Genomic DNA, 27,351 nt, shown 5'->3' with positions numbered 1-27,351 from the left:
GGGACACTGAGGTCACACAACTAATATATGGGACCTGAACCAAGGTCTTCTTGATTGCAAGACTGGCCTTCTAACTTCTACACCTCTGCATCTCAGAACCTTTATTATACCACAATATTTCAAGGATCTGTGATTTTGTCTGAGTGTTCCTTGTTCTGAGACAGATTCCAATTCTTTCACAGTTTAGTAGATGACCTTCCAGAGTTGCTGTGCCCCAAAATTCATTGTCCTGGAGTGAAATTGGGGATGATCCTTTCTGAATTTACCTAGACTGGTCCTCATATGATGGGCATACATTGAAGAGCAATATTCAAAATGTTCTCAGCATGGTAGGAACTGCTAAAGCTTTCACTTCTTTTTTTTACCATAGCCTTGAAGAATTCAAGGTTACCTTCATGCCAAGATAAAGAATTGAAGGAAGAGCGTGAGCTCTCTAGCTTCAATACTCTTTGGCTGGTTGGTTACCTATAATGAATGGCCAGATGTCCAGACCTCTGAATTCTGTATAATCTCATTGTAAATAAAACCATCTTTAATTTTATTATCAGTAGCTCATTGTACTTACTTGGTGGAGGTACAGGTTTCTGTTGGATTGGCCTGAAATAAAAGAGAAGGGATTCAGTTAAGGATAAAATGGAGCACGAATTAATTGGCCTTTTTTTTTTTTTTTGATTGACAAAGATTTAACTCTAAAGAGCATAAATGCAGACAACCATAGTTATCAATGAGCATGTCTGGAGCACTAGCTCTGTGACCTTGGGCAAGTTACTTAAACATTCCGGGCCTCAGTTTAATGAGGGGGTTGGCCTAGATAGTCTTTCAGATGTGTTTTGGTGGAACTACTCTGTCATTCTCTAAAATTCTCTGGTGGTTCGAAATTATCAGCAGGATCATGATTGCTGCAAAAGGGGATTTCCTTGATTCCAGAGACTCAGCAGGGAGGGCTTTTTCATCATGTTGTCTCAAAAAAAGCTCCATGAAATGGTTAATCTAATATCACAGTTCCAAAACTAGAGACCCATTCTAAATGGGCCTGCTTTCATAAAGCAAGGGAGTCATTTCTAACTGCCAACAGAAATTAGCAAATAATTACCATGCTAAAGTCCCTCAAAACAATTTGTTAAATTGATGTGTATTTGTAGTAAGACTATCTGGAAACAATTCTAACTCTACTTCTTACTTACCCTGGGCAAGTCCTTCAACCACTTTAGGAGTCAGAATTAATAAATTCGAAATTTTTTCCCCCTACGTATTATGATCCCAAGTATTAAACAAAGGAAATTAAAGGCAAAGTGTTTGGTCATCATAAAATAATGTCAATAAAAGGGATCTTCATTACTATTATTATTTTTAATGCTCTCTACAATCTTGTTTGCAAAATTAATTTGTTTTATAAACCTTTTCTTTCTTTTTTTAAGCTTGGTTTAATTAGTTTAATTATGAAATAGATTGCATACTCATCACAACATATAGTTGCTGTTTTTCTTTCTTCATAGAGAATTTAAAGATAAGTTTTCATCTAGCTCAAGTAAGATGATCATACATTCCCCTGTAGACCTCATAGAGCTCTTTGTTTTTCAAGATGGAAGCATCTTGAACAAGTGCATTTCCAAGCACAAGATCTGGAATGAGATCTGGGTTCAAATTCTGCCTCTGATGCTTTTTACCTTCCTGACCTTGGACAAGTCACTTAACTTCCCTGGGATTCAGATTACTGCTCTGTAAAATGAGGGTATTCGATTAGATGACCTCTTGGGTCTCTTTCAGTTCTACAGCTATGACCTCTCTGGGGTCATACTTATTCTGTAATATTGTGTATTATTGATGTATATTTCTCTTAGTCATCTGTTAGATTACAGAAGATGGACATGATTGTCCATGAGGGCAGGAATGATGTGTTTTCTTTGTATCTGCTTTTCCAGAGTCTAGCTCAGTGCCCTCTCTCTGTGTGCTAGGTGCCAAATAAATATTTGCCAAATGAATGAAATCCAGGAAATTATCACCTTCTCCTGCCCCAGCCTGTTGTCTACAATCCCCATCCCTTCATGGCCTATTATTAGAGTGCCATAGGATCTTTCTCCCCATCCTTCTCCTAACACTGAGGATTTCTGTTTTAGTTCCTTCTCATCCAAGGCACTGTTAATATGATGTCCCTGAGGGAATCAGGAGACCCATGTCTAAATCCTGCCTCTTATTCTTGTGAGCTGTGAAGACCAGAAATAGTTTTTGCAGTAATTCTGGTGTGAGGTGACAAGGGCATAGCCTAGGGTGGTGACAGTGGGAATGGAAAGGGGCATCAGATATAGAAGATATTTTGAAGGAAGAATCAATTGGGTTTGGTGACTGACTGGAAGAGGAGAAGGATGGACTTTATTTGGAGGGGGATTCGTGGGTGAAAGAAGACAAATCCTGGCCATAAGACCCCAGAATCTAGAAACATAGCTTTCAAGAAAGAGAGCCCATCTGGAGGAAGAAATGAGTTTGATGTCAGGGATTGTGGCTTCTCAGTTTCGTTGGCCCAAATTCTGATCTTCCCACTACTTGGTTAGGCTTTGTAGAAAAGAGTCATATAAAAATTATAGGATTGCTTCTGTTTGTACAAAACCTTTTTAATTTAATGTAATCAAAATCATCCATTTTGCATTTCATAATATTCTCTATCTCTTCTTTCGTCATAAACTGTTCTCCTTTCCAAAGATCTGAAAGGTAGACTATTCCTTCCTATTCTGATTTGCCTATGGTATCACCTTTTATGTCTAAATCATGTACCCATTTTGACCTTATTCTAGTATAAGGTATAAGCTGTTGGTCTATGCCTAATTTCTGCCATACTATCTTCCAGTTTTCCCAGCAGTTTTTGTCAAATACTGAGTTCCTATCCCAGAAGCTGGAGTCTTTGTGTTTATCAAACACTACATTACTAATGTCATTTACTACTGTGTCTCCTGTGCCTAGCCTATTCCATTGATCCTCCACTCTATTTCTTAGCCAGTACCAGATAGTTTTGATGACTGCTACTTTATAGTAAAGCTCCAGATTTGGTACAGCTAACCAGCCTTCCTGTGCATTTTTTATTATTTCCCTTGATATTCTTGACTTTTTGTTTTTCCAGATGAATTTTGTTATTATTTTTTTCTAGCTCTATAAAATAATTTTTAGGTAGTCTGATTGGTATGGCACTGAATAAGTAAATTAATTTAGGTAGAATTGTTATTTTTACTATATTAGCTCTGCCTATCCATGAGGAATTGATATCTTTCCAATTATTTAGATCTGATTTGATTTGTGTGAAAAGTGTTCATAGAGTTCCTAGGTTTGTCTTGGCAAGTAGACTCCCAAATATTTTATATTGTCTACCATTACTTTAAAAGTTTTTGTACAAACAGAAGCAATGCATCCAAAATTAGAAGGGATGCAGAAAGCTGGGAAGCAATTTTTATAGCCAGTACTTCTGATAAAGGCCTCATTTCTAAAATATATAAAGAACTAAATCAAATTTATAAGAATCCAAGTCATTCCCCAATTGAGAAATGGTCAAAGGATATGAACAGGCAGTTTTCTGATGAAAGAAATCAAAGTTATCTATTCCCATATGAAAAAATGCTCTAAATCACTCTTGATTAGAAAAATGCAAATTAAAACAACTCTGAGGTACTGCCTGACACCTATCAGATTGGCTAATATGACAAAAAAGGAAAATAATAAATGTTGGAGAAGCTGTGGGAAAATTGGAACACTAATGCATTGTTGGTGGAGCTGTGAACCGATCCAACCATTCTGGAGAGCAATTTGAAATTATGCCCAAAGGGCTATAAAGCTGTGCATACCACTTTTGGGTCTTTTTCCCAAGGAGATCATGGAAAAGGGAAAAGAACCCACATGTTCAAAAATATTCATAGCTGCTCTTTTTGTGGTGGCAAGGAATTGGAAATTGAGGGGTTGCCCATCATTTGGGGAACAGCTGAACAAGTTGTGGTATATGAATGTAATGGAATTCTATTGTGCTGTAAGAAACAATGAGCAGGCAGATTTCAGAGAAACCTGGAAGGACTTGCATGAACTGATGATGAGTGAGATGAGCAGAACCAGAAGAACATTATATACAGTATTATCAACATTATGTGTTGATCAACTGTGATAGACTGGATTCTTCTCACCAATACAATGGTACAAGAAAGTTCCAGGGGGGGCAGCTAGGTGGCACAGTGGATAAAGCACCGGCCCTGGATTCAGGAGGACCTGAGTTCAAATCTGGCCTCAGACACTTGACACTAGCTGTGTGACCCTGGGCAAGTCACTTAACCCCCATTGCCCCGCCAAAAAAAAAAAAAAGTTCCAGGGGACTCATGATGGAAAAGGCTCTCCAAATCCAGAAAAAAAAAGAACTGTGGAATATGGATGCTGATTGAACCATATTATTTCTTTTGTTTTTGGTGCTGTTGTTTTTCTATTTTGAAGTTTTTCCTTATTGCTCTGATTCTTCTCTTATAGCATGACTGATGCAGAAATATGTTTAATGTTGTTATGTGTATGTATGTGTATATATATGTGTGTGTGTGTATAAATATATAAAATCTATAACCTATATCGGATTGCCTGCTATCTAGGGGAGGGGGAAGAAAAATTTGAAATTGGAAATCTTATATAAACAAATGTTGAAAACTATCTCTACATGTAACTGGAAAATAATAAAATACTTTTATTTAAAAAATATATAGGATATTAGACTTAGAGCTAGGGACCATCTAGATCAAATCACTCTTCTTTACAGATGAAGAAATTGAGGCTCCTGTTAGTTAAGTTACTAACCGAATGTCATGTGGGTAGTAAGTGGAATAGCTGGGATTTGAACCTAAGTTCTCTGACTCTAAACCCAATGTTATTCACTGTACCACACCATAACAGTTGTGCCTTTTTTATTGGTAGATCACTCCAAGAGCTGAAGCAATAATTCATTAATAATTCAAGAAAAAAAAAAACACACCAAACAAACCCACTTCCTATGTTATCTGGATAAATTTGGGTAAAAGTTGTGGTCTCAACTAACTTGATAGTAGCCTCCATTTTCTTCATTCCTCAGTTACATGAAAAGAAGACTTGTGATATAATTTTCATAGAAGGCTCACAATCTCAGTTCAGTGGCTAAATGTTGGAATTTTATTTTACTTGGGTCCAACATATTCATTGGGTGATCAGACATCTCCTTATTTGCTGAAAAATGCCCATTATCTCAAAGTCAGCCTCAGCTCATGATGAGGACTACCTTCTAGCTTCACTGCAGATGTCACTAACTATAGTGATGAGAGGGAACACAAAGAACAAGATATTTCTTACTTGTTGACTGGGGGAAATGCTGATGAGTGTGGGAGTTCCAGCCGTGGGCCAGGTGCTCGGCCTCGGTGACGCTCAGCAGGTATAGGCTTTTCTACATAGGGAAAATTCACAGTTCAGGGTTATACAGTAATGCAATTTTCTCTGCAAAATAACAAAACATAGTGGGAAGAACTAATCCATGACCTGCTTTGCCTGTTCTTAGTTTCACTATGTTATCCATCTGTCTGTCTTGGTAATGAGACACATTTATTGTCATGTTGTTAGAGAAGACATGGCTTACAATTCCAAAAGGACATGAAGGGATACTCCCAGAATCCCACAGGGACTTGGAGAATGATGCCTCTGGTGTGTTGTCTCAGACTTTGTCAGCTCCTTGCATGAGCTATGCTCAGCCGTCTTCATAACTAGCGATTTGGGGTCCCTGCCTGATTGGTGTAGTTTTATCTGCACCAAATATGAGAAGGAGGACCTCCTCGATAGCAGGGCACACACCACATCATGCAGCAGAACCAAAGACCCTTCTGCTTCCCTTATTTTCCCTTAGCTTGAGTCCCTAAAATGCTAGAATCAATATGGTTGGTTTTTTTTCCATGCAAAAGAGTGGGTGGAAGTTCCAGAGAGTGTGATTTTCCAGCTCAATATAAGAAAGAACTTTATAATACTGAGAACTGTCCAAAAGTGGACTGAGAGGGCCTGAATTCAAATCTCAGCTCAGCTACTTAACTTGTTTGGGCAAGTTCTGGGTCTCTGTTTGACCATCAGTAAAAAGGGGCAGGGGCAAGGGGTGGGGAGGAAGATTGGATCAGACTCCATGGTCTCTGAGGTCCCTTCTCACTGTAGCTTTTGCTCTTTCTAAGAGGTATTCAAGCAGAGGCTGGGGACATTAGAGAAGAACTCTAACTCATGGAAGTTAGAGCTGAAAGGGACCCCAGAGTCCAATTAGTCCAGCCCCTGCTTCCAGTTTTAGAGAAGAGGAAACTGAGGGTCAAGGATGTTAAGTGCCTGTGGTCACATGGCAAGTAAATGATGTTAGAACCACAGTTTGACCCCAGGCCCTCTGATTATAAAGTCAGCATCTCTTCCACTGTGCTACTGCACCTTCGGGTAGAGGCCTTCCAAAGTCTCTTCAATCTCTGAGACTCGGTGAGTCTATTATTCCTATGTTGGTGCTGTATTAATCCTGGTGTTTTAAAGATGGCCTGAGTGAGCTCCAGGGGGGAAGAGTGGTTGAGGAGGGGACTTTGTCTAGGCTCCAGGCTGCTCCTGTGTTTTTTGCTTAGCAAGACAGAAAGGAAACAAGTGCAGAACCAAGAGCTAAAACCATTGAAAGGCAGAGAAAGACAGAACCATAGAGAGACACACAGAAACAGGGTGATCGAAAACAATAAAGACAAAAAGGAGGAAACCAAGAGGGAGCCAGTGAGAAGGCTATGCCCAGACAGAGACAGGAGGAGAAAAAAGGTCAATTTATACATAAGCTCTGCCCTGGAGTTAGAAAGTGCCCCTTTGCTAATAGCCCTGATTAAATTAAAAGGACTATTTTGGGGTCATTTGGAAAGATGGGTCATCTTAGCAAGGGAAGTGTAAAGTTAGCTGTGACTTGTGGCAAACACAATAAATGAAACAGTGGAAGTGAAGCAAGATAAGACAAGGAAGCCGGGCTTTGAGAGCAACACAGCGATCCTTAATCTTTGTGTCACGGACCACTTTGGCATTCAGGTGAAGCCTAGAGATGACCCTTCTCAGAATCATGCTTTTAAATAATTGAAGGAAATGTTAAATTTCAGTTAGAGGTTAATGAAAATAAAGATGTATTTTTTTTCCCTTCCAAGTTCAGGGACCCCCTGAAATCTGCGCATGGACCCCAGGTTAAGAAGCCCTTCTCTAAACTCTTAGAAAGGCAAAAGAACAAGTGCTATTTAAAGCCAGATTTGTTTATTTAGCTCACTTCAGATTCTGGCTTTGCATAAGTAATTCTTCACTTTTGAATAGGCACTGTCTGGTTATTTCAATTCCCCTAAGCCTCAGTTTCCTGCCTGTGAAATGGAGGGGTTTAGTCCCAAGGACCTCTGAGGCCCCCTTCTGCTCTCTCTTCATTTGGAAATCATCATGGCTCTCTGTAAACGGGCGGATTGTGTTATAAGGATTGGGACATAGTCACGGCACTTTATAATGAGAAGTGTCTGCGGTTCCAATCTAGCTACCCACTGCTTTTTGCAGGTGATACTTTATTTTGGTTTAAGAAAAGAATCCCATGTTTACAATAAGTACTTGCAAAGTAATCCCCCTCCCCCCCAAAAAAAACCCAACAACAAAGCAAAACAAGCAACAAAACCCCAAGCTTTATAAACATTTACCTTCATGACCACTTGAGGTGTTCTGCAGAGGGAGACCTGGGTTCTGTGAAAAGAAAATAAGGCCATGCAACTTGACAGAATTTAAAAATAAACATCTTATAATGCAGAGAGAACTCCAGGCAATGTTACTAAAAATAGACATTTTAGTAGAGCATTCCTCCCTATGTGTAGTCTTGTGCAAAAATACTATCTTTAAGACTGCAAAAATATTTATCAATTTAACTAACTGCTTATGCACATATAATTAGTTACTATATAGTCATATACACACATATATATATAATGCCAACTAGAATAAATTTAAAACTAGAATGGAGCTTTTCAGTGGCAAGAGCAATAAGTGATAGCAGTTTCATACAGTGCTTTGCATTGAAGGGTGGGGCAGGGCAGTGAATGCTGGTAACTGACACCTAAAAACAAACTTGACCTAATCCTGATTGGGAACTCCAAGAAAAGAATCAGTAAATCACTTTTCCAGCCTAGATCAGCAAAAAGATACAGAGAGCTCTGCAGATAATGGGGAGGTCCAGCCAGGAATGGTTACTCAAAGCATTCCAGCTTAGGGATGTGCTTGAAGGTAAGAAAAGGTCCCAACTCCAGCAAAGACAGGAATTGACTCTTTTTTTTTTTTTTTGCGGGGCAATGGGGGTTAAGTGACTTGCCCAGGGTCATACAGCTAGTAAGTGTCAAGTGTCTGAGGTCGAATTTGAACTCAGGTACTCCTGAATCCAGGGCCAGTGCTTTATCCACTGCGCCACCTAGCTGCCCCAGGAATTGACTTATGCAGGGTGCAGCAATAGGTCCCAACTGGCAGCTCTGTTGCCCACTGCTCAGTTCTGGGTCACAAATCCAGGGATAAGGAGGAGACCTGGTTGAAATTATAGAGTTATAGAGGCATGTCAGTAGGACATAGACTGTGTATAAGCAAGAGGCAAGTTGAGAAGTAAAGCAGCAACCCAGTGACTCACATCAGGAACAGAGTAAGGTCTCAGTTATAGCTTCCTGGAATCCCAGACCAAAGAGGAGCCTGCAGTTCTGTCATTCTGAATCAGCAGTATTTTCCAGCTGCTTAGTAGTGGCTAAATCCAGCAGTAGTCTACTAGAAATACACCAGGGCAAGCCCCCAGGCACATTGCTCAGACCCAAACCAAAGTCAAGAACATACAGAGATTTCTTTGGGAGCATTGAAAGTCTATGGTTTGACCTAAAATTCTCAAAACTCCATGAAAACAGGAAGAGAACCAGCCCAGACATTTTCTAGAGAAGTGCACAGAGTCCAGCCCTAATACAAAGTCTGATGTAAGGAAGTAGGCTGGAAGAATGAACAAATAGAGTCCCACCATAAAAGGCTACTATGGTGACAGGGATGCTCAAGACACAAAAATAGAAGCAGAGAATGACTATAAAAGATCTAAAAGCAAAGTCACAATAAAATGTAGCTTGGGCATAAGTTCAACTAGAATTCCTAGAAAAGATGAAACAAGTGTTTTTTTTTAAGTTAAAATGATTTTACAAATGAAATTAGAGGGCTAGAGGAAAAATTCTGTCCCAATCAATAGTGGGAATAGATCCATGAATAGCCCCTATATTTCCAGCTTGGGCAAGACAGAAAGACCCAGTCTTACAGAAAACAACAGCAATTCAATGTCTCTTGAATTTGATCCGTGTGGATCCACCCTTCAGAGTTTGATCACCTCTGAGTGACCTGATGAAATAGAACTCCTGAGCACTAGATTTGACCTGAGACGATTCCACCAAGGTGTGACCAGGAAGAAAGGGCCAGCCTGAATTACCAGCTGGACTCTCCCTTCTAGCCATCTCTCTTTTAACTTCAGTGTATCTGATACCAGTAGATATTACAGAAAATGGCAGATACAGAAAAGACAATACCATCTTATATCAAAACCACAGAATTAAAATCAACTTACTGTCTTCACTTGAGGTGATGTTTTCTTTCTGGGGAATAAAAAGAAATCAATAATAGAGAAAGCTCTTGGGAAATGGCCCACATAAATTTAAACCAGATCACTTTTGGACCACAGAAGGAGGAGTGATGCTCTGATCGTTTGTGGAGAATTAAAAGGGAAATAGAGTTAAGTACCTTTAGTAGAGTAGAAAACAAGTTGAAGCTTCTGGAAAATGCCTGGCAGGAGAATATGAACTATTCCCTGGCCAAGATCTGAAAACAGACCAGAAGTAGCTGACATCTGCGTCTTAGATCTCTAATTTGTTTTGCTGAGGAAGCTTCCTCAAAGAGGATAGGCCCTGGCCAAATGACTACATCAATTATCCGACTAGACATAGACACCATAATAATATTCACCATCTCTTGGCAATTGGGACAATTGTCTCTCCTTTACAAAAAGATCTGTGAGTTCATCAACATGGCCTGCTTACCTCCGGGTCAATCAGTCACACAATAAGCATTAATTTAGTTCTTCCTGTGTGTGGGGCACTGTGCTGGGCTGAATTCCTGAAGCTGAAGTGTTCAGACTCGCCTGAAAAGGCTTCAGTGCAATGGAGTAAGTAATAGAAGCCCGACCTTTGGAGCCCCTTGACCTTCCTCTGTCCTGGCCATGTCCCTTTGAACTTTGACAAGAAGCATAACCAGAAGAGCCTCCTTTTGATTTTCTGCCTAAATTATCTGTTGGAGCAGAGCCTTTCACTTTAGAGAATTTCCCTCTTCTGCCTTCATCTGGGCTGCTGCTCTTACCCTAAAGGAGAAGATAATCAGGTTCAACATTCTAAATAGGTCTCCTTTTTGTAGCAGGTACTTACAAGGCCCTTGGGAGAGGTGATGGGGCTTGAATTGATGAAGGAGGCTTGGATTCCCGGGATGCGGCATTGCTGCTGTCACCTAAGCACAGCGTATATAAACAACAGTCAGTCCTAAATCTTCAGAACCTCAGGTAGGATTTTCACAGTGAAATAAAACCACCTTTCAGGCCAGGGAAGAAAACCACATTCAATCTTTGTTATTTTAAGTAATATTTCATCATTGTCCCAATCATAAAAGCTAACATTGATATAGCATGTTAAGATTTGCAAAAGGCTTTACTAATGTGATCTCATATACCAATGATGATGATGATAGCAACCATTTATATAGCACCTACTAATGTGCCAGGCATTAAGCACTTTACAAATATTATTTAATGTGATCCTCCCAGCTCTGGGTAGGAGAACAACCTCATGTCTTTATCTGTGTGGTTCGGTCTTGTCTACCGGATGGGGATAGAAAGTATGAGGTACACAAAAGTGGGAAGACTGCTCTCAGAAGCCTCTCTGACCAATGGGCTTAGCTGGCTGGAGGTGAGAAGGGAGGTAGGAGTCTCTGTAAGGTCAGAATGGATACCCCAGATGTGGATCCTGCTAGGAGTTTCCTAAAAATGTTTTTCATGGACTCATCTGTTTGGGCTGGGGTGGGGAACGGGGGGAGGAGAGTGTGAAAGGAAATTCACTAAGGGAAAGCAGAGGGACTTAGAATCAAAACTCCAGAGCCTTATGTCACACTAGATCTGCCCTTCCTGCTTCTCCCCTTTTCAGTTGTCATGAGATGTTGGGGCTGCCACATATGAGATTGCTGGCAAACGTGGAAGAATTTTCAGGACAGTGTAGAGGAGACTGAGATTTGGGGCAGAAGGAAGAACCCCTGTCACTCTCTGGGACAGTAATGAAAGTTGGGAGATGAATGGAATGGATTTCTGGTACTGGTCACTTTATGTCATAACGATCCCCTGATCTTAGTGTGTGAGAAAGAATTATGGGGCTGCTAATCCTGGAAAAGAGAAGGCTAGAGGTATGCAGAGCACAAAGTCAAAGAGAGGCTGGCCGTGCTGTTTGCTTCCATTGGGCACGACTAGGTGCAATAGGGAGGGGAAGGGGAGAGTTGCAAAGAAGCTGATTTAGACTTAGTTCCAGAAATATTTCTTAACTATTAGTGCTATCTAAAGGTGCAATGGGTTTCCTCAGGAAGTAGTAGGTTCCACTTCAGGAAGTGGAGAGTTCTGTCTCCTTGGAGGTCAACCAGCAGAAGCTGTATGTCCACTTGTCACAAATGTTTTGAGGGGGATTCTAATTCTGTCATAACGGGATGGATGGCTGCTGTGGTCTCTTCTGACTCCAACATTCTGTGATTCTATGAATCTTGGTACTCATCCCTCCCTGGGACAATGATGGGACAATGACGGGGAGACCTCACAAGATAGGCCATGGCAATTTCATGGTGATAACTGGAAGATAAAGAAGCAAGATGAGGGGCAGCTAGGTGGCACAGTGGATAAAGTACCGGCCCTGGATTCGGGAGGACCTGAGTTCAAATCCGGACTCAGACATTTGACACTTACTAGCTGTGTAACCCTGGGCAAGTCACTTAACCCTCATTGCCCTGCACAAAAAAAAAAAAATTAAAAGAAGCAAGATGAGAAATAGTAGGGAAGACATGCTCCAAAGCCTGCTCAAGAACTCGGGTAGAGAGAAGACAAACTTTCATCATGGAAAGATGACCACATAGGTTCTGTGCTTATCCTGAAGAGAGGGGAAGATAGGGGAAACTGGCTTGGGTTATAAGGGAGGAATTTGGGATAGGGGAATTCAAGGGAGGAGATTAGAAGTGATGAAGCGAAATTAAGAGAGATGATATCTATATGTATCACACGAAGAGGGGCTAGGAACTATAAGCATTGTCTCGGCTCTTTTAAGGGGTTTTCTACATTTTTTCCTGCTGGTTGGCTGGCACACAGGGGCCCAACAATGGCTGGGGCCAATGTTGGGGCAACTAATAAGACTTTCAAGCTAATGACTATTTCCATGTAGTTGTACCATTCCCCAAAACTCCCATGTTACTTATTTGGGGACCATCTTGGATTGTTTATCTTACTTCCAACATGTATCTGGTTGCCAGATCCTGGTGGTTTCACTTCCATAGCATCTCTTAAATCTATCCTTCTTTATTCCCACTGATGCTATCCTACACTTGGCTCTCATTATGATATGCCTAGAATTTAGGGCAGGAAAAGGTTATGCATCCCTGAACTTATGACAAGTAGGCACATTCCACCAATGTCAGTTAGCATTTAAAATAAACTGATGCACTTGGTGTTTTTTAATTCTCCAGACAAGTACATTTAATATTTGATCCATAGATGTAACATGAACTTCTTTACATATCTGTTGAATTAGATTCCTGAATGAGTGGCAAGCTGATCCTTTATTTAAGATACTTAAAACGACCACAGAACTTTGTGGTATCAGTGGCTACTCACAGGTTTTGATGGATGGTTTTTGGTATGGGGAAAAAGATGGCTTCTGTAAGAGAAAAAAGAAAAGTAACCATAAGCTGAGAATTTTGTATCAGTGATTTCATTAAAAAAATGTCGACTTCTTTTGTGATTTGACAAAAGACTTTTTCCAGGTCTCCTTTTGCTTTTCATTTCTAAACTTCTTTTCCTTCAAATCTTGCTTCTAGAACCTTCAACCTTTTCATCTTCTTTCCTGACTCTCCTTCTACACAAAAGAAGAGGCAGGAATTTATGAGAAATCAGAACCTCAACTCTCTACTCCTATGGCAAATGTGGTCCCTAGTCTGTGTATTTGGGGACAGAGGAGGAAGGCTATGTGGCCCAGTAGAAAGCATACAGGTTTGAATTTCAAGAAACCTGAGTCCCAGTTCTCTCTCTGACAATGACTAACTAGGTGACCGTTGTCAAGTCAGTGTGTTTCAGTGTCCCTCTCTGGAAGATTAGGATACAACATTCCCTACCTACTTCATATTGATAGAAAAACGAGGTAATTACTTTGAAAAGTTCAAAAGGTCACAGCTCTAGACCAGGAAGGCATCTCAGAGGTACCTCATTACCTCATCTAGTCCAATACCATTTACTATTTGAAGAAATTAGGACCACCCAGTTAAGGGATGCCTGTGCCCTCAGGCTGCCCCCAAGACCTACAGTGACCATTGGTAATCTCCTGCTAGTTTACTGGGTTGCTTTTCCCCCCAAAACAAAAACAGATACCCCCCCCGACACACACACACATTAATGGGTATCATAGAGGCCAGTGTGTAATGGTGGAAAGAGCACTAGCCTTGGCATTGAAGTTCAGTCACTTGCCAAGCACTTAACGTCTCTGAAAGCCTTCTGACTTTTCTCAACTGTGAAATGGAGACAATGATACTTGAACTACTCCATAATCACAACAACACAGAAACTGACATTTCTATAGCCCCTTTAGGTTTTCAAAGCATTTTTTACATACAATATCTCACTGAACCTCACAAAAAGTATGAAGTAAGGATAACAGGGGTGGTGATCTCCAATTTGTTGTTGTTGAGTCATTTTTTCAGTCATGTAGGACTCTTACTCAACCCATTTGAGGTTTTCTTGGCAAAGATACTAGAGTGGTTTGCTAATTCCTTATCCAGTCCATTTTACAGACAAGGAAACTGAGGCAAACAGGGTTAGATGACTTGTCCAGGGTCACACAGCTAATAATTGTCTGAGGCCAGATTTGAAGTCAGGCCTTCTTGACTTTAGACTTGGTGTTCTATTAACTTTACCACTTAGTTGGCCCCTTGATCTCCATTTTCTAGACGCAGAGAAGTGACTCACCCAAGGTCACATAGGTTACAGGTATCAGACCTTGAGTCCAGCACTCTGACTCTATGGCAGGAGTCACTACACTATCCCCTACAATATGCATTCTTATTAGGTATTATGATAATGAAAACAGAATTAATCAACAGTCATAATCTGGTCTTGAGCATAGGTTTTGAATATCATACCATTTTAAATTCTACATAAAATACCAAACTATTTTTTTATTTTAAAAATTTTTAAATTTTTTATGTCAAACTTGGCAAATACCAAGAAATATGAACTTTCATAAACATAGAAAAACAAGATTTTTTTATGAACTTTTTTCTTTTGTACATCTCAAAAACCACTTAAGATCATAGGCTATCAAACCTGTAACAAAAATCCCACCATCAAGAGAGGAATTTGCACATCAAACCAGATCTCACCTCATTCGCAGGAACTTCATACTCTTCTCCTGAAATAAGAAATATAAATTATATTTGTCAAATTAGGAGAAGCTTGGGCTTTACACAAAAAACCCAGTTTGCTTATGAAGATCAAATAAGATAACATACACAAGACACTTTGTAAAGCTTAAATCACTATGCAAATGTTGGCTCTCATTATTATTGAGGTGACAGAAAAAGTAATGGTTAAGTACTTACTGTACCTCAGACACTGTGTTAGGTGCTGAAGATAGAAAGGCAAAAAATGAAATACTCCCTGTTCTCAAAGAGCTTCTGTTCAGTCAGAGGAATCTATCCGTCTATCCGTCTGTCTGTCTGTCTATCATCTATCTATCTATCCATCCATCTAATATACTCACACATATGTGGATAAAACACTACATGTGAACGTCAACATGTACATATATTTACATGTATGCAAATAGATGTATATATGTAATACTATGTAAGCATGAGTGTGTATATACACACACAGTACTTATATATAACCACATACATGTAATTACTATGCTTACAGGTATGGAAGGAGTGCATTCCAAGTAAAAGGGCAAACCTATGTAAAGGCATAGAGATGGAAGATTTAATGTTGCATATGAACAATAGGTAGTATGCCAATTTAACTGGTACATAAGCATATAAAGGGGAACAATGTGTAATAATCCTGGAAAGGATGGCTTTAGCCAGATTTGAAGTGTTTTACATGTGAAACAAAGGTTTATATTTTATTATAAAGGCGAGTAGGAGCCAGTGAAACTTCTTGAGCAGGACAGTGACCTAGTTGGACTTGAATTTTAGGAATATCAATTTTGTGACTGTGTAGAGGAGCATGGATTAGAGAGGGAAGAGATGGGAGGCAAGGAGACCAATTAACAGGGCATCGCAATAGTTCTGGTGAGGGGTGATAAGGACCTGAATTAGGATAGTCAGGCTGTGTAAATGGAAAGAAGAGGACAGATGTAAGAGACACTGGGCAAGTAGAATTGGCGGGCATTGGCAACTGAGTGTGGCAGTTGGGAGGGGGAGGTGAATGGTTGATGATGACTCCAAGTTGCAAGTAGTTGGGGGACGTAATGAGTCTTGTTTTAGGATATGTTGAGTTTTAGCTGCCTATGTTATATCCAGTGGGAAATGTCTAGTAGGCAGTTGGTGATGGAGGAGCTGATAGAATGAGAAGGAATTTTTAAAAACCCATTGCTTTCTCTGGAAGAATAATGGAGAAATATACTCCATGTAGTACCTTTTTTTTTGTAGGGAATCAGAAATACATGCCTTTTCTGGCCCTTCCATTGAAAAAATAAGGAAAAAATAAGGAATTATGACGAATACCTTACCACAGTTCAAGCACCATGGGTTTTAATTTCTCAGCATGTTGTATGAAAGCAGATGCTGCTTTTGGCTCTGAGCTGCTTCCTGATAGGTAATGGTTAACAAGGGACACAGAACCTAGGCTGAAATGTTAAATCCAACACTTCTCATTGATTTTCACATCTGAATCTGGACAAGTTAATTGATATTTCTACATCTTGGCTATTTTCCTTTTATAACATCAACAGATAGTCAGGATTTGCCACCATGATGATTATTATGTGTTAAAATGAATGTGTTATAAAAGTTGAAAAATTTGTTAATTTTATTTTAATAAAATATGAGCTAATAATTTTTAAAAACCAGAATGAATTAAAAATCACACAAATCCCAGCATTGATGAAAGGTGATTGTATTGGAAGGAAGCAAGCAAGTATTTATTAAATGCTTGCCACATATCAGGCATAATGCAAATGCCATCCTCATACACTTCATAGATTTGATCCTCTACTTTGGGAGAAAGTAGTACTATCATTGTCATCTTACAAACTGAGGAAAGTGAGGCAGACAGAAGTTAAGTGACTTTCTCAAGCTCACACAGCTAGTGCAAGGTCACATTTGAACTCAGACTTTCTTGATTCCAGGATTAGCATTCTATTCACTGTTCTTTCATATCTGCTTTTGGGAGAGGGACAATTTGGTGTAGTACATAGAGAGTTAGCCTCAAAGTGAGGACCACCTGGATTCAAGTCCCGCCTTGGACACAATACTGGATGTGTGACCCTGGGCAAGTCACTTACTTCTTAGTGCTCCTAGACCCTTCAAAGGGACAAGGAAGTAAAGACTATTTTTATAAAAATACTCAAACCCTTTAATTTCTAACATGGTAAATATCAGAAGACATAATCCAAATAAGCAGAGGCTCTGGGGCTTTCTCAATGATTTTTAAGAGTATAAAGAAGGGCAGCTAGGTGGAGTAGTGGATAAAGCACTGGCCCTGGATTCAGAAGGACCTGAATTCAAATCTAGCCTCAGACACTTGACCCTCAGTGCCCTGAAAAAAAAAGTCTAAAGAGATCCTGAGATTAAAAAAAAAAGTTTGAAGGGGCAGTTAGGTGGTGCAGTAGATAGAGCACTGGCCCTGGAGTCAGGAGTACCTGAGTTCAAATCCAGCCTCAGACACTTAACACTTACTAGCTGTGTGACCCTGGGTAAGTCACTTAACCCCAATTGCCTCACTAAAAAAAAAAAAACAGTTTGAGATATGCTATTCCAGGTTTACCACCCATTGGTCAACTAAATAACTAGGAATATAAATTGCAAAAAAGGTACCAATCTCTATTGGTAGGAAGAATTTTATTGCCTGGAAGTTCTTTATACCAATGAGGTCATTTGATTAAAAACACGAACATAAAATCTTAGTGCTTCTTTAAGATACCTTGGAAAGGGAAATGTAGTCAAAGGTGCATTGGACTGAGGATTCCTTTGGAGAAATCAGTTCTAAAAATGCTGCTGATTCTAACTTTCAAAAAATTCATTCTAACTCATGTCCTATTTTGATCTTTTCCCCAAACCATCTCAGTCTCTTTTATTTTCCCACATCAATCACTAAATACTCCATCTATAATTTTATATGGGGGGGGGCCTCTTCCTGTATTTTATATGGGGGGGACCTCTTCCTGTATTTTAAGCTTTTAAATAGTTAAAACTGCACTAAGACTTTTGGGAATGCTCTATTTGTAGAGAACACAAATGCTAAATGGTTTAGTATTGACTATAAATACAGAAAGAGTTCCCAGAAAGGAGAAACTTTTATGTGGACTAGAATTGTGAGGGAAGGTGTTCTGGAAGAGGGTTCATATATGATGGACCTTGGATAGGATTTTGGCTAGGAGAGATCATTGAGAAGACCTTTTCAATTGGGGTAAAGAGGCAAAAACAACAAAGGTGGGAATAATCCTGACACAGCGAGGGAGGGAGCACCTGAATAGACTGGTCTTAATACAATCATAGAATTGGGGAATGGTAGAAAATAAAGCTGAAGAGGTAAGACAAAAAGTCATATCATGTCATAAATATATAACCTATATCAGATTGCTTGTTGTTTTGAGGAGGACGAAGGGAAGGGAGTGAGGGAGAAAATTTTGAAACTAAAAATCTTATAAAAACAAATGTTGAAAACTATCTCTACATGTAATTAGAAAATAGCAAAATACTTTTATGATAAAAAAGTAATATAATGGAGAGCCTTGAGAATCAGGAAGGAAAGTTTTGATGAATGCTTGCATCCTTTCAGAAATGATGGGTCAAATCTTAGTTTATTCACTGTAATTTAAAGTTTGGGACCTGTTAATGTGCTCTTCCCTTCCCCAAAATCAATGTGGTTTGGGAACATCCAGTTCGGAGGAGGAAAACTAGCAAAAACAAACATTTGCCTGAAGAGGATAGTAGGAACTGGACAAATTAGACAAAATTTCCAAGCCACTGGGACTTCTGGTGTACCTATGGACTCAAAAGTAGAAAAGGGGAAGAAGAAGAAGCTGTGAAAAGCAAGAAGAAATTTGAGCACCCAATACTGAGAAAACAATCAAGAAGAGAATTTTTTTTTCCTTTTTCCTCTGTGGTATAGGGTCTCTAGTAACTGCAATTCAGACTTTTTTTGGGGGGGCGGGGCAATGAGGGTTAAGTGACTTGCCCAGGGTCACACAGCTGGTAAGTGTCAAGCATCTGAGGTCAGATTTGAACTCAGGTCCTCCTGAATCTAGGGCTGGTGCTTTATCCACTGCCCCACCTAGCTACCCTGCAATTCAGACTTTTGCCATCTACTTCCTAGAAGTTAGCAGCAGCTCTGGCAGAAAATAAAGTTGAATTTCATGATTAATTTTTGGTGTATGTTTCTATAATCTTTTGAGCAGTGAGTGTGACTCAAAATCATGTTATCAATTGTGTGCCATAATCTGATTTTAAAAAAGTTTATACTTTACCTGAAGCTAAATTAGCAGGTACGGGTGGAAGAAAGGTTGGTGGTGCAGAACTAGGTTTGATGGATCTGTTCACCTTGGGAGCTTAAAAATAAATAATTAATCATTGCAGACATGCCATACCTAAGAAAAATCCATATTTATGGCAAAAATGAATCATGGAAAGATTCTTTCATTTTAGGACCTGATAGTCTACTGAATGGATCAAATGAAATCCCTTACAAATAATGCTAAACAGTAAAGTAGATGAATTGTTAAGAAAAAATAAACCTTTTGAGAAAAAATGTCAGTAAAATCATATTATAACAAACCCAATGAACATTAAAATTATTTTATTGTAATAGAATATTGCTAGAAATAACAGTACTAATATTGCTGGACCTGGAGATAAAATGGGGTTAACTCCCAGCATCTTTGTATATAATGTTTCTCTCTGTCTCTTTGTCATTGTCTATGTCTGTGTCTGTGTCTGTGTGTCTGTGTGTGTGTCTGTCTCTCTCTCTCTCTCTCTCTCACACACACACACACACACACACACACACACACACACACACACTTTCCCCCTCTACCTCTTACATCTTATTTTTGGTGGTATTTGATTCCATGTGTGTTCAGGGAACTCAGGCAGATTTTGTGTAGGTTGTGATATTTCAGCAGTTAAGGACAATTACTACTTTATGGAGGAAAAAAAAAAGCTTAGGTCAGGTCTTCTTTTAAAGCAAACTAACTTAATTGTTACATGGACAAGTCAGACAAAGCATTTAACCATATTTACTGTCTAGAAGTGTTGTTATTCATCCTTCCTTCTGGAAGACAACCAATGACATCATGAGGGTGACATATTGACTTGCATGTGAGTTGGATTTAAATGAGGTAGAGTTATTCAAAGTCTTCGGCCTCAGTAGCCATATGAAAAAAGAATGGTTTCCAAGAATCATCTAAGAAGGCGTGAGAATGGCTTTGCTACACAATGCATCTTTGTAATTGCATTTTTTTCATAATGGAATTTTCTAAGTGGGAGTTTTTTACTTTTTTTCTTTCAAAAAATTAAAAAAAAATTTTTTTATGTTCCAAATTTTCTCCTTCCCACCACCCCTCCCCCACTCATTGAAAAGGCAAGAAACTTGATACCCATTATTACATATTCAGTCATACAAACCACATTTCCACATTAGTCATATTGCAAAAAGAAAGTGAAAAAAAATCCTTCAGTCTTCACTCAGAGTTCAGCAGTTCTCTCTCTCAAGGTAAAGAGCATGTTTCTTTATGAATCCTTTGGAATTGTTGTGGATTATTGCATTAATCAGACTGACCAAGTCTTTCATAGTTGATTGTCTTTGAAATATTGCTTTTACTATGTACAATATTTTCCTAGTTCTGTTCACTTCACTTTGCTTAACTGAGAGGTTTTTTTTTTTGTTTTAAAGAATACCTTTCTTGGGAGAAGCTAGGTGGTACAGTGGATAGATAAAGCATCGACCCTGGATTTAGGAGGACCTGAGTTCAAATCCAGTCTCAGACACTTGAAACTAGCTGTATGACCCTGGGCAAGTCACCTAACCCTCATTACCCCACAAAAAAAGAATACTTTTCTTGAAATAGAGATAAAGACAATTGGAACAGATCAGGCACATTGGGCCCATTGTATTCTTTCATAAATCTGGTCTCTGATATAATGTTTTCTGTGTCGGTATAGAATATATATTTTGATATTTCAAAAATATTAAAAATAATTATAATCAGTCAACAAGCATTTATTAAATGCTTAGTATGCCCTTTATGTTGTACTGGGGACACAAACACAGAAGCAAGACAGACCCTTCTCTCAAAGTGCTTATCTTATTTTAATATAGTTTAACACAGTAATATATTTCATATATATTAAAATGTATTTTAATTAAAATTATATTACAATGACATTATTTTAGTAATGGTTTTATTGAAGTATTTTAAGTTCTAAATAGAAGCATAATTTTCTCTTTAAATATATGTTTTTAAAATGTTTACTGATAAGATTTTTCATTTCATTTTCATTCCTGGTCAGCTTCTTGATATCTGCTCCTGTCACTGGGCTTGCCCAATCCCCCCACCCTCAGTTTTCTATCTCTTGTGTTGCTGTTGTTCAGTTATTTCAGTCATGTCTGACACTCTGTTCCCCATTTGAGGTTTCCTTGACAAAGATACTGGAGTAGTTTGCCATTTCTTTCTCTAGCTCATTTTACAGACAAGGAAACTGAGGCAAACAGGGTTAAATGATTTGCAGCTAGGAAATGTCCAAGGTCAGATTTAAACTCAGGAGGATGAGTCTTCTAGAATTCATTCAGGCCCAACACTCTGTCTACTGTGTCACCTAGCTGCCCATTATATTTCTTGTACTAAGGTCTTAGGGAAGCTAGTACAAGTCTATCCATGGTGGATAGACCTGGAGTCAGGAAGACTTCAGTTCAAATACAGCCACAGACACTTACTGTGTGACCCTGAGCAAGTCACTTAACCCTATTTGCCTCAGTTTCTTCAGCTATAAAATAAGCTGGAGAAGGCAATAACAAACCACTCCAGTATCTTTGCCAAGAAAACCCCAAATAGGGTCAATAAGAGTTGGACACAACTAAAATGATTGAATAATAACAAAAACTAAGGCCTTAATGGGGTCAATATCACCATTGCTTTTGGAAAGAGTCAATCTAGGGCCCAATTGGTCTACCTGCCATCCTTATAACGTCCTAAATCAAAAACACTTTCCCCTGGCTACCAATCCCCTATATGTATTGTATCTTCCCATTAGAATGAAAACTCCTTGAGGTCAGGGACTTTATATATATTTGTAGTCCCAAAAATAAGTACAGTGCCTAGGATATAGTATTCATTTAATAAATCCATACTATGAATAAAGTAATTTAAATAAATTTTAATTTTAAAAGAATTAAACTTTATGTAACTATTCACATAATCACTCCTCTCTTAGGTTACATTATAGGTCAATCTGGCAATGTAAGTGAAAGCTCATTTGCTAATATGAATATATCATATCATGGGGCAGGGAGAAGGTGTGTTCTTAATATGATATTGACCCACCCGAAGTTCACAGGCCTAGCAGCCAAAGAAAACCATAGCTGCTCAGGTAAAATGGGAATTTGTAAGCCCACGCTTGCTGCCTGCTAGAATCTGTCTCAAGCATCTGTGGTCTTACCTCGCTCAGACGGTGGTGAGTTGCTCTCTGTCGGATGGATGTAATTTTCATCTTCATCTTCCACAGGAACCACATAATCAGCCTGTAAAAGAAAAGCTGTTACTGCTTAGTGTTCTTGAGGGGCCAGTCCTACATCAATAGGAAAGACTCTAGGGGAGATGACCTCAAAGGCCCCATCTGTCTTTTTTTGTTTGTTTTATTTTTTTTGGCGGGCGGGGGGGGGGGTGTTGTTTTGTTTTTGCAAGGCAATGAGGGTTAAGAGACTTATTCAAGGTCACACAGCTAGTAAGTGTCAAGTGTCTGAGGCTGGATTTGAACTCAGGTCCTCCTGAATCCAGGGCTGGTGCTTTATCCACTGCGCCACCTAGCTACTCCCTCCTTTCTGTCTTAACACACTGTCACTCTCCTTCCTTGTTGTGACTATTGGTTATGGAACTTTTATGCCTAGAACATGTAGGGATGGGAAGGAACCTTGAGACCAAGGGAAATAACACTTAGGAGTCTTGTGGCTTGAGCCGAATATGTTGGGCCAAGAGAATCTGAGCCTACCTTAGTCTGGGATTATCTCACCCACAGACTCTTAGGCTGTGGTAAGAGCTGGTCCCTCACCACAAATGCCACCATGGCAAAAAGATAATCCTGGCCAACTGGGCTTCTGCAACCTTACCTATTACCAATCTTGCATCTCCTCCTGTCACCTTCACCCCCCCTTTCTCTCTTAGTTTCTCATATTGATTCCACCCCATTCTGCACAAACTGATAAAAAATGTCGTCATTGGAAGTAACCCCTTAGCATGCCCACTTGTATGTCAGTACCCCAAGTTTGTTGTTAATATTCTATGTTGGTCAATACCCACTCAAAACGATAGCTCACGATCCCCTGATGATGTGGTTATGAATGTGACCAGAGGACATGTTAATTCAATCAAAGACATTTTAGTCAAACAGCATAGCAGCTGAAATGAAGAGAGAAATCGACCTTCTCTCCTCCATAATGCGCACACATAGGTTACGTTATCCCACAAGTGGATATATTATACATTATAAATGTAGGGCCCAAATTTCCATTATTTTACCACAGAAGTGGATACATTATACTACCAGTGGAGAGGGCACACATGTTCCTTCTATGTGTACCCTTCTTACTTAAAGCACGCTGCCCTGGGGAAGAGTGTGAAATCACATGCACATAAAGGGAATTTTCTCATCCTTTTGTTAGCTTTACCGTCAAAAAGAAATTTGATTTGTTTAACTAATGTGTTATCTAGCCAGCAAAAGGACACCAATGGAGGAGTACAGTGGAAAGGGAGCCAAGGGGCCTCAGTTCAAATCCTGCCTTGATGCTTACTCCTTTGGGACCTTGGGCAAGTCACTACTCGAGCTTCCGTCTCCTCATCTGTAAAAGGAGGGGGTTGGACTAGATGACTCCTAAAGTCTTTTCCGGTTCTAGCTATGGGACGTCGTGATCCCATGACTTTTGAATGGATGCTGACTCACAGTGTACTTTGAAACGAGGGTAGATTTTCTAGGACATCCACATGCAAGAAAATGTACCAGGGAGTACAAGTAAACCTTTTCCCTTAGTGATGTTGTCTGCATTGTACTACAAAGAGAAGGGAGCAAAAAATTTCCCCTAGAAATCTATTACTTTCCCTTTAAATCAGTATTTCTTTCTTTCTCTCTCTCTCTTTTTTTTGGGGGGGGGGCAGGGCAATGAGGGTTAGGTGACTTGCCCAGGGTCACACAGCTAGTAAGTATCAAGTGTCTGAGGCTGGATTTGAACTCAGATCCTCCTGAATCCAGGGCTGGTGCTCTATCCACTGTGCCACCTAGCTGCCCCCTTTAAATCAAAGAACTCCATATTCTCTTGAAAATTAAGGTGAATTGGGGGCAGCTAGGTGGTGCAGTAGATAGAGCATGGGCCCTGAATTCAGGAGGACTTGAGTTCAAATCCGGCCTCAGACACTTGACACTTACTAGCTGTGTGATCCTGGGCAAGTCACCTAACCCTCATTGCCCTGCAAAAAACAAAAAACAAAAAACAAAAAAAAAGAAAATTAAGGCGAATTTCAAACAGTTGTAGCTTGCTGTTTAAAAAGTGCTGACCATTTACCAGGCCAGAGGCAAGTTGACTTTCTATTGATGGAGCACTTTAGGAAAGGAGCCAAAGTATGAGGAATAGCGTGGAAGGAGAGAGGAAGAAACACTTTTAGAGGAGGTGGGAAGGTACCTACTTCATACTTCCTCCCAGGAATACCTTTTAAAGTGGATGCCATGTCACAAACTCCTCTTTTCCCATCTTTTCTTCTTTTCCATCACAGGAGAGAAAGCAGATAGTCATAGGGTCAGAGAGAAGAGGAGACAGAATTAGAAAGAAACTCAGCAGAGCAGAAAAGTAAAAGGAGAGGGAGGAAAGAAAAAGAAAAATAGAGGGGGAAAAAAAGGAATTGAAGGGTGATAGGAAGGGGACAAAAGTGAGGGATAGTTTGCATCATACCACTACTCAGGGCCATAATTAACCTGTTGCCAGGAAGTTGATGAACATTTAGTAAGCTCTTGGGAACCCTGCCCTATTTTGGGATGTCTAGACCCAGGCACATGTCCCTATACATCAATCCACAATTTGGATTTTCAATAGTTTCATAACTATTTCTGGGGTCCCATTAGGACAAAATCTGCTTCTAAGCAGATCCTACATAAAGCTTTTCTTGGGCATGGAATGTTCTCCTTCCTCTTCTCTGTTTCTCAATTTTTCTGGTATCCTTCAAGATCCAACTCAAATCTCACCTTTTGTAGATGCTCCCCACCTACCCATCCAGTTTGTAGCACCTTCCCTTTGAGATCACCTTCTGTCTACTTGTAATTTATATATCTCCTCCCCCATTAGAAAGTCAGCTGTATGAGAGCAGGGACCCTGTTTCTGCCTTTCTTTGTACTCCTGGCATTATGACTTATTGATTGCAAGAATTTTCACATTCGAGAGGGTTGAGCAGTTATGAGGATGAAGACCCCAGAGTAGTAGGACGCCACCCTCTTCACTGTTTACTTTGTACATATTCAGCATCTCCTTATGTGTGTCTTTACATGCTGGTTGCTCGGATAGACTATAAGCTCCTTGAGGGCAGGGACTCTTGTTTTTGTCTTTGTATCACTTGTGTCTAGCACAAAGTCAGTGCTTAATGAATGCTTATTGATGGAGCATTTTGTAAAGGTCAGCCCCGGGGATCAAGGTGACCTTTGCAACTAAGTGTGTATGGAAGAGCTTTTGCCCTTTGTATGAGGATTACCTCATCTTCCGAGCAGTTTTTTGGCTTTGGTGGGAGTTGAGGCTTCTGCGGAAGAGGTACCTGCAAAGATGAGTGTCTTGCATTCTGGGAAGGCCAACTTGCTTTATTTGGAAGTGTCTTGCTGAAAGGTGGAGAATGTCTCTGGTTTGATCGATTATCTTTAAAGGAAAGTACACACACATATACACAACATAAATTTATCTCCCAATTATTTAGTATCTGGAATTTATTTGAAAGCTTAAAAAAAAAAACAAAAACGAAACTCATTCCTGAAAAGTATACAGCACAATTTCATATATAGAATCCTATTTTATCATTGCCTTATATCATAAAGTTCTAGATGTTTTGCTGTGGAGAAAATATCTACTGATTGAATTGAAAACTTTAAGTGGCTGGGGTTTGAACCCAGGCCTGTCTCCATATCCAGCACTCTTATGCTTCTTCTGGGTGTAAGATTTTATAAGAACTGATGGGAATCTTGGCTCAGATAGGGCTGCTCAGAAAACAGTTTGTCTTGGTTATAGTGAAGAAATGTTTTTCCTTTTCTCTAAGTTCAAAATCACATGAAATTTCATGGTCAGGCTTAATATACTACCCCCACAAGAGGCCCTTGTGTCACAGGGATCTGGATCAAGGGTCCTGAATTTGAATACAGATAGCCCTTAGATGCATAATAATAGGAAAGAGGTCTGGGATTGCAGATCCAAAATGGTGGAGGATTTAAAAATCAATTTTTTTTTAACTGATAGTGTGCTATCAGATGGGCATGTGAATATATTATGTCTGATGTTCTACTGATTCCTACAACAAATACAGTAATGAAGCCTCTTAAAAAAATCCAAACTCAAGTCGAACTGAAAAGCCCTCTGGTTTCCTTAACCTGTTCCTTTACATCCTGAGGAAGATCAGAATCACCTCTCCAAACCTTTCCTTTGTAGAGGGCTCATAACCTTCCTGGTGATTCCATTTTCCTTTAGGTGCTCTGCTTGGCTTTGACTTCACAAAACAACATTCCCCACGCTGGTACATGTCCCATAGTGTCTCTTTTATTTTAGGTTATTGTTATTATTATTATTATTATTATTGGTGTTGTTTTACCCCATTAAATTGCATGCTCCTGGGAGCAGCTGGGTGGCACAGTGGATAAGGCACTAGCCCTGGATTCAGAAGGACCTGAGTTCAAGTCCAACTTCAGCCACTTGACAGTTACTAGCTGTGTGACCTTGGGCAAGTCACTTAACCCTTATTGCCCTACCAATCAATCAATCAATTGCATGCTCCTTGTGGGCAAAGCCAGTTTTGTTTTCTTATTTGTAGCACAGTGCCTGGCACACAATAGGCACTTAATAAATATTTATTGAATTGAATTATCCTCTGACAGTGCTCACCTTGGTTAGCAGAATTTCCCTCACTTTAAGCTACTGCTCTCTCTCTTTTTCTCTGTCTCTCTGTCTCTGTTTCTGTCTCTCTCCCCAGCCCCTCCTCTGTTTCCTTTGGAAGGGGATATAGGTGAGTACTTCATTTTCAAAGGCTTTCTCAACTAGGCTGCCAAATATGTAAGTAGAAGCCAACAGTTATATTCAGTGTCTCAATAAAGCAGAATAAATCAACATTACAACAACTTAAAAGCAAGATTTTTAACAAATTATTTTCTTCCAGAGGTTTTTGAGGGTTTTTTTGGTAACAAATTATTTTCTATACATAGGAGGGGGCGTGAGACAGAGTGGTGTAGTAGGAAGAATACTGGCTAAGATTCAGAAAACCTGGGTTCTAGGTCCTGCCTCTGGACCTAACTTAGTTAAAATGGATTATTTGAGTTTCCCCAGGTCTCAATTTCCTCACATGTAAAACAAGG

The 27,351-nt window shown here is 39.6% G+C and overlaps 1 protein-coding gene across 1 annotated transcript in view; it reads right to left on the bottom strand.

Moving 5' to 3' along the window:
* BLNK (B cell linker) overlaps positions 1 to 27,351 on the bottom strand; it is a 103,857-nt gene that overhangs the window by 14,521 nt on the left and 61,985 nt on the right. Inside the window, exons 6-15 of the mRNA XM_043984862.1 lie at positions 25,497 to 25,654; positions 22,210 to 22,291; positions 19,023 to 19,103; positions 14,713 to 14,741; positions 12,956 to 12,998; positions 10,470 to 10,548; positions 9,620 to 9,647; positions 7,692 to 7,734; positions 5,335 to 5,425; positions 566 to 597 (exon numbers count right to left, since the gene is read on the bottom strand). Of these exons, the coding sequence (XP_043840797.1) occupies positions 566 to 597; positions 5,335 to 5,425; positions 7,692 to 7,734; positions 9,620 to 9,647; positions 10,470 to 10,548; positions 12,956 to 12,998; positions 14,713 to 14,741; positions 19,023 to 19,103; positions 22,210 to 22,291; positions 25,497 to 25,654 (666 nt within the window). The remainder of the gene's footprint in view (positions 1 to 565; positions 598 to 5,334; positions 5,426 to 7,691; positions 7,735 to 9,619; positions 9,648 to 10,469; positions 10,549 to 12,955; positions 12,999 to 14,712; positions 14,742 to 19,022; positions 19,104 to 22,209; positions 22,292 to 25,496; positions 25,655 to 27,351) is intronic.

The sequence above is a fragment of the Dromiciops gliroides genome, chromosome 2, assembly GCF_019393635.1.
Source record: "Dromiciops gliroides isolate mDroGli1 chromosome 2, mDroGli1.pri, whole genome shotgun sequence".
Classification (NCBI taxonomy): Eukaryota; Metazoa; Chordata; class Mammalia; order Microbiotheria; family Microbiotheriidae; genus Dromiciops; species Dromiciops gliroides.
Note: the sequence above shows the minus strand (reverse complement) of the source record. Positions and strands in the feature narration are given on the sequence as shown.